The 8404-nt window shown below is 36.1% G+C and overlaps 1 protein-coding gene across 1 annotated transcript; it reads right to left on the reverse strand.

Annotated features, from left to right (window-relative positions):
- Positions 1-7426: 7426 nt before the first annotated feature.
- On the reverse strand, positions 7427-8404 carry LOC121454637 (olfactory receptor 1S1-like). Its single transcript, XM_041662055.1, has one exon. It carries the CDS (start codon positions 8372-8374, stop codon positions 7427-7429), a length of 948 nt encoding a protein of 315 aa, XP_041517989.1. The 5' UTR covers positions 8375-8404.

The following is an 8404-nucleotide window of genomic DNA, read 5'->3' on the forward strand; positions in this document are numbered from 1 at the left end:
TCTAGCTTCTTTAGTCCTTAGTTTCCTAAGGGCAAGATGGGTGAACTCAATTAATCAAGTTATAGTTTTGAGGCTCCAATATACAAATAGCCAGGGGTTGGGAGCCACGAGGCCCAGTTTTGGACCAGTGTACATGTGTTTATTCAGCATGGCTCCAGATGAGGCAAAGCCCACAGGGACAGTCTCATTCAGCAAAGACCAGTGGATTTGGGGGCAGCACAGACTACTGCTGGGACTATGTGGCCTGCATGCTCTCTTCTCTCTCATAATATTGGTGATTCTCTAGGTAGTTTTTAGTGTCATTATGTCAGTCACCCATGGAAGAGATGTGATCATTCCTGGAAACACCATTTTTCTCAAATGTTTTCCCCTAAAATTCTTTGGGAGCTGATGCTTCCTGGGTTTCTTGTGATAACCATCTGTCACTCCAGACACTGATTCATTGCTGACAGGATTGGAGGCGATTCACCCCTATTTCTGTAACTATGCTTTGCTAACTTTTGAAAGTTATTGTTGTTCTTGAAAATATGTGCCTATGTTTATCACCTTCTAGTTTTGTAAAGACACTGTACCTGGATCAATATTTGGCCAAGCTAGCAAATTGATAAATGTTGTTTTTGATTTAAAAGATGTTTTAATGTAGAAGTTGGGAAAAAAACATATTTGCCACATTTGTTTTTGCCAGATGTTAACACTGGGAAAAACAAATCTGTTTGTATGAAAAAACATGCTTGTTTTTTAAGTATAAATAAAGATGGCTCAAGCTGTTCAAGGTCATCCACATGTGTGAAACTCATCTGGTAGTCAAATACTTGACTTGTTGCCAAGTGATAGAAAAATCTTCAAAATTTTGTTGTTAACCTGGTCTTTCTTAGCTCACAGAGTTTGGACCAAAAGCTAGGTATTTGGCATGGGACTGACTTCAGCCCTCTGTATGTGGGTAACACTGTGTAGCTTGGTCTTTTGTGGGGTCCCTAGCAGTGTGAACAGTACATATCCCTGACACATGAGCTGGCACTTTGGAACCACCAATTCTCTACAGCGGAGTGTCTTACTCATCTTGTAAGGGAAAGGAGTTTGGTCCTGCTTCAACTTGATGTACCGTGCTGTGTTACTTCCATGGGATACCTTGCCCTTTCTGAATGGAGATGGAGTTAGTGTGGATTGGGAGGTAGAAGGGAGGTGCAGGGAGAGAATGTCAGGAAAGGGGAGTGGGGGAAACTGTGGTTGGTATGTAAAATAAATATAACAGAAAGTTTTAAAACATGATTTAAATTCTTAAAATACATGGTGTTTCTTATGAAATTCAAAGGCTCCCAGCACTTTTGTTAATAGTCTCTGAACAATTTCATCATTATCTTGTGCTAGAGGGTCTGGTAGACAGGTAAGGGATCTGATGTGTGTTATATACACTGGATGGTTTCTATTTCTGATTACTTATTTGAGTTGCATAAAAAGCAAAAAATAATTCTGAGTCATCCAGAATAACTTAGTTAATATGTTAATATTCTCTATTTTCCAGATTTCTTTTTAATGCCAAATAAAGGAGAATTCCAAGGACAAGTCAATTCTTCAATATGTCGAACATTTAGCTGCTCCTATAGCAGCAGTCCTACTTCCTACAATTTTTCTGATGTCAAAGGCATTGTTCCCCCAATGGAGAGTTAGCACCTAACTGTTTTAGAGGTGGGGAAGCTGGTACGTTGAAAGTCAATCAGCTATTATGTTCCTGCTTGTGAACAGCCCGAAGAGTCTTGATAAAACCTTTCAATATTTTTTCTCAGAAGTGTTCTTTATTTTATGGCTTATTTCTGAGACTGGAGGAATGTTAACCTGTCTTTTCCATTGCTACAACAAATCAAGTCCCTAAAAATTCATGGCTGTATTAGATTCATATAGTTTTAACTGTCATATTTTTCCTTCTTGCCCTATACACTTGACTCATCTTGCAATTTATTTTATTTGAGTCATAGTTCTTATCCCTAGAAGCTGAATATTTACCTCCTGAAGAGATCAATGCCGATGGCAGTATTTTGGTGAAAATATTATATCTGCTCCTCTGTCAACTGAGCCTTCAATTTCAATACCATTTATTTGTAATTTTAGCTTTGGTCTCTGATTATTTATAGCAGTATGTTAAAATAACTTGTTTTCTCAGCTCTTCTGGAATTTTGTTTTGTGTACTGAAATTTTCTGTACTTGATTACATCCAGAGCAATATTATTTTCAACAACAAGCAAATGAAAATTCTTTTTATTGCTCTATGGATGAGTTTCTGTTATGATAACAGGGAATAAATGAATCCAATTTGATATCAGGGGACCAGTGGGAAGTCCTTTAGGGTATTTTCTGATAGCAAAGGGTTACCTTGCCTTTACCTTGTTGAACTGCATTCTTTATTACAATTACAGTCTTTGCTCAACATTTCAGAAAAACGGGACTGCCATTTACATTATCAATAAAAAAAATTGTTACTTGGAATGCCTTGCCTACAATACCTTTTCAAATGACCTTGCTTATCACAATTATAATATTTTGGTTTTTTTCTTAAAGTATTTCAAAATTCTGCTATCAGAGTAGCATCATAATAATGAGATCTGATATGCCATTTTTCTAATCCATTCACCTATTGGTGCTAATCTTGCCTTTAAAGACCCAATCACCCTTTTGCATTCTGAATTAGCACTTTCAAAAGCAAAATATTTGATTAATAATTGTTTGATTTCTGGCTCTGATACTACTCCTCTTATAGCTGTAGTTTATTTTGCAAAAAAAAAAAATCATTGAAGGCTGTCTTTGTAACTTAGCATATTGACCTTCACCTAGCAACTGATCTTTAGAAATAATAACAGCTCTAGCCCTATTTCATTGTTCTATGGCCCTAGCTTCCTTTTTCTACCATGCTTGCCATTGTAACTGAAGACCAGCTTCCAAGATGCTGTTTGTAAATCTTTCCATTCTTGCTGGATAATTCTGTTATGACCTGCCCACGAATTTAATACCTGCTTAACATAGGGTGAATGCATACCATATGGAATGAGTGCTTCCATAAATCTCCTCAAATCTAATATTTCTACAGATTACATTTAACTTCTCTTTAACATTGGGGATGCCTATATCTGCTGGTCGTTCTTGTATAGTGACTGGTTAAACTAAGGTTGGTTTTCTAATAACCTTGTCTAAATTCCTTTTTGTATCTGAGTATTTTTTATTTTCATTTATCAGACTTTTTAAGGTTTGTATCTTATCAATCCACTTTTCATTTTTTTTTTGTTTTTGTTTTTTCGAGACAGGGTTTCTCTGTAGCTTTGGAGCCTGTCCTGGAACTCACTCTGTAGACCCAGCTGGCCTCAAACTCACAGAGATCCCTTTACCTCTGCCTCCTGAGTGCTTGGATTAAAGGCATGTGACACCGCCGCCCAGCCCACTTTTCATATCTGCCACAATTATCAAACTGCTTTTCATATTTGTCACAAAAACCACTATGGCTATTAAGAATAAAATATAGATTATCAGACAGATTTAATAATTATAATTAGCATTAGGTCAATCTCTGTAAGTCATTTATCTTTTCATTTTCTGTTCCTTTTTCAAGTCATCTAAGATAGCACTATGCAGGGTCCAATGCACTATATTAAAATATTTTCCATCCTTAACATGAGAAGTATTTTTCTCTTTTAGTATCACTTAACTGTTTTCTTAAAGACTTCCCAGGTCTCTTATCAAATCTGATAGCATCTCAAATTGTTCACAGCTGGTGTGATTTCTCTGTCCATATGGTCACACCATAGACTGGAACACCAAATGCTGTTTTTAGCAAAATTTCAATCACTTGATTTTACCAATACAAGCCCAAGATCCAGATGCTGGGGTGAAAGCCTGCTATCTCAGAGAGGCAGAAAAAGCACCCAGCTGACCTTCCTCCTCCACCAACATCCAACCGGCCTCCCTATCCTATGGGATTTCAAATAAGTTTCTTCAAATTTAAATGTCCCTTCCCTCTACTTTCTGTGCCTCTCTATCTCTGTACTCTTGATTTCTTGTTATCCTCTATGTATTTTTTTAATCATTTTATGTTCATTTCCTGTCAACCAATTGCTTGCTCCACCTCTTGATCTATGATTGACTTTATTTAATCTTGTTTACACTATCCAAGCAGAAAGCTCTTTGATTAAAGGTGTGTACTAAGGCTGATTCACACTGCAGCTAGAAGACAGTGTTTCCAGTAAATAACATAATCTTAGGTTTCACAGTGTGATCAAATATCCTGCAATCTCTCAGTGCTTTATAGAATTTGATTGGGGTACCTTAAGATAGCTTATAAATGTGACATAAATGTGAAAATATGAAATATACTTGATTTTCATTGTGTGTCTATGTACAAGATCTAGGGGAATGTTTGGCCTCTTTGAGTAAGCCTGATTGCCTCTGATAAGCTAATATCTTCCAAATTCCTTCCCAAATGCTTCCTAGGTCAAAACCTCTTCCTAAATAGTTAATTTGAAATCTGCTACCAGACAGTGACTCACCGCATCTGGACTTTAGATCTTGTTTAATCACCAGTCAGTTTTTTCTCTAAAATTTTAAATAAAACTAAGGCATTCAAGATATTTTCCCAAAATAATGATCATTTCTATTTTTCACTAGTTAACAGAATTTTAAAATATTGAATTATGCATGTATCAGTGATTTTTTTGTTCTATCATCACTGTATTCTCTAAAACATGAATGTGACTGACTTGCTGTGTCTTCTAGACATGACCTAGCTCTTTCACTCATTTGAATTCAGAGCAGTTTTAGATTCCTCTATAATATCTGCAGAAGGTCAAGTTGTTTAAAATTTCCATCATGGAAAGGGGAAGAACTCCTGACGTCCCATTCACACATAAAAATATATTTTTAATTAAAGGCTGCTGGTAGATATAGAGTCGTTTTTCTTTGGAAAGTACCCACTGGTATGTTACACATGTTACATTAGATTTCCAAACAACACTCATGTTTAAACAGGCATACTAATTGTATTAAATAATCTATTAAAAAGTAAATAAAGTTTGGATAGGATTATATTGGCAAGTGTGAGAGTTTGCAGCAGGAGCTATTTGAGGTTAGTATCATGATAAATTTTATGCATGTATAAATTCTTCAAAGAATAAAATAAACACAAGCAAGTAGAAGAGGATATGTGGAAAGAAGTGTGATATGTTTACTTCTCTAAAACATATTCTGAAGTAATTTTTGCTTGATTTAGATGTGGTAACTGAATTGAAGAAATTCTTAGCAGACAATAGGAATAATAGCAGAAAAGTTTAAATTCTTTAAAAAATTTTTATTCCTCAGAAGTTTTGTACACTTATACAATGTATTTTAACCATACCCATCTATTACCATATCCTACCAACTTGTATCACGCCCCCAGCTTCATGTCTTTATTTATTTATTTATTTATTTATTACTAATAACTTACTGAATCCAGTTTGTGCTGTTCATATGCCCATAGGTGTGTAGCAATCCATTTAAGAAGGATCTTACATTTATGCTATCTGTAGTTAGATAGTTAGATGACAGAGGTTATTTGTGATGTGTTTACAAAGCATAGATAGGTTTTTCTCAGCACGGCTAGTACAATTGATTAAAAATAGGATAAAGTGCAAATTTCATAGACTCTTTATGCACACTTCTTTGATTAATGACTTTAGTAGTGGACCAAATGTTACCTTTCCTTATTGATATTAAAAATGATGCAAAATTAGATTTACTTTTTTGTTTCATTTGGTAATAAAATTATACTATGGGATATTCAGTCTTTTAATTTCTGGAATACCTCTCAAGACTGGTAAATAAAAAGTTCTTGGACAATGTTTGTTGAAAATATTGAGTTGAAGAATTATTCTGGGAAATACAGACATTTAGATATAAATCCAAGACCTTTTCTCTGTGAGAACTCATCAAGGTCATCATGAAAATTTGTAAAACTATTTCTTTCAATTACACATTTTTAGGCAAACCACAACTTGCATACAACTCTATTACTGGTCAAGTTAACCTTTTCTTATCTCATGACTCACTACAAATGGAGTATAGTTTCTAATCTTACACAAAATTTATAAGCCAGGCAATATAGATTAGGATGTCAGGCCCAAAGATATACAAACCAATTTAAATCATATTTCCTAGACAACCAAGCATATTATAAAATAAAAGTACATGGCTCCTGGAGCAGTTGAATTGTTGATCCAGGTGAGGTATGGAAGATAATGATAAAATCTTTTTTGAAATCTTTTTCAGCCAGATAACTGTTTAAACTTTGGTCAAAATTCTACTGCAATTAATTTCTATTCATGAGAAACCTAACTGATTGGAAACCTCTGTTTGAGGAGGTGCAGCTACACTAGAAAACAAATTGTCTTAAGTACATATATGACTATCAAGGACCAAGAAATACTCAAGGAAATCCTGGACTGAAGGTCTTCTCACTTGAGTTTGTTGGTTCTTTCTCTTTATTTTTAATTTATATTTTTAAAATTTATTTATTCAGGGGTAGGTTGATCCTGAATTTCTTGAGAAACCGAAACACTGCTTTCCAGAGTGGTTGCACAAGTTTGCATTCCCACCAGCAGTGGGTGAGTGTACCCCTTTCTCCACAACCTCTCCAGCAAAGGCTATCATTGGTGTTTTTTATTTTAGCCATTCTGACAGGTGTAAGATGGTATCTTAAAGTTGTCTTGATTTGCATTTCCCTGATCGCTAAGGAAGTTGAGCATGACGTTAAGTGTCTTTTGGCCATTTGAAGTTCTTCTGTTGAGAATTCTCTGTTCAGCTCAATGACCCATTTTATAATTGGGTTGATTAGCCTTTTACGGTCTAGTTTCTTGATTTCTTTATATATTTTGGAGATCAGACCTTTGTCAGTTGCGGGGTTGGTGAAAATCTTTTCCCAGTAAGTGGGTTGTCTTTTTGTCTTAGTGACAGTGTCCTTTGCTTTACAGAAGCTTCTCAGCCTCAGGAGGTCCCATTTATTCAATGATGCCCTTAGTGTCTGTGCTGCTGGGGTTATACGTAGGAAGTGGTCTCCTGTGCCCATGTGCTGTAGAGTACTTCCCACTTTCTCTTCTATCAGGTTCAGTGTGTTCGGACTGATATTGAGGTCTTTAATCCATTTAGACTTGAGTTTTGTGCATGGTGATAGATATGGATCTATTTTCATTCTGTAAAGCAGTTTCTGTTTTTGTTGTGACTTACCATGTAGATGACAGGTCTCATTTCTAGTACCAAAATTCTTCAAAATGCACCTACCCTTCAGAGGTTGGAGTAGGAGGCAATTGGGCAGATAAACAAAGAGTCACTAAAAGTTGGGTCAACATAACTATTATACAACCTTTTGATTCTATCATTCATTTAGTTATGTAAGTCAAAAGAGTTCAAGTGCTCATGACATCAAAGGGAAGAAATGTCTTTTATTTATGAGTTTTTTCAAGGCACCTTTCATGTCTTTATTTCTCAAGCTATAGATGAAAGGGTTCATCATGGGTGTTACCACAGTGAAGAGTACTGCACCAATCTTATCTGTGTCCTCAGGGTGTGCAGATGAAGGGAAAAAGTAAACCCCTACAATAGTTCCATAGAAGAGTATTACGACTGTCAAGTGAGAACCACAGGTAGAAAAGGCCTTCCACTTTCCCTCTGTGGATGAAATTCTCAGTATATCCCTGATAATGCGGACATAGGAGAAGAGGATAAGAGCAAAGGGAAAGGTGATGACTGATAAACCCACAATAAATTTCATAAGTTCATTGATCATTGCATCTGAGCAGGATAGTTTGAGCAGAGGAGCCAAGTCACAGAAGAAGTGTTGGATGGTGTTGTGGTTACAGAAAACCAATCGATTGGCCAGAAGAGTATGTGTCAGGGCAACAACATTGCTAAGAACCCATGGGCAAACAGTGAGCAAAAAACAGAACCTAGAGTGCATGATGACTGTGTAATTCAGAGGGTGGCAGATGGCCACAAAGCGGTCATAAGCCATGACCCCCAAGAGAAAATTATCAATGACAACAAATACAATAGAAAAGTACATCTGTGTAATGCAGCCTTCATATGAAATGGACTGACTCCTGGTGTGAATATTTATCAGCATTTTCGGGACTGAAGTAGAAGAGGAAGAAATGTCAGCAAAGGATAGGTTGGCAAGGAAGAGATACATGGGTGTATGTAGATGTACATCCAAGCCAATGGCCAGAATGATGAGCCCATTTCCAACCACAGTGACAAGGTACATACTGAGGAAAAGCAAAAAGATGAGTTTCTGCTTCTCAGCCTGGTTGGAGAAACCAAGGAGGATAAATTCAGAGATGGTGGTTTGGTTTCCTTGATTCATATTTCTGTTAATCTGAAGAAAAGAGCATAA

The sequence above is a fragment of the Microtus oregoni genome, unplaced genomic scaffold, assembly GCF_018167655.1.
Source record: "Microtus oregoni isolate MIOR12 unplaced genomic scaffold, Mior012 000012F_ref0000307, whole genome shotgun sequence".
Taxonomy (NCBI): Eukaryota; Metazoa; Chordata; class Mammalia; order Rodentia; family Cricetidae; genus Microtus; species Microtus oregoni.

What these genes read in the sequence shown, in the direction of transcription:
- LOC121454637 (XM_041662055.1), bottom strand. Translation starts at nt 8,374, where the DNA reads ATGAATCAAGGAAACCAAACCACCATCTCTGAATTTATCCTCCTTGGT.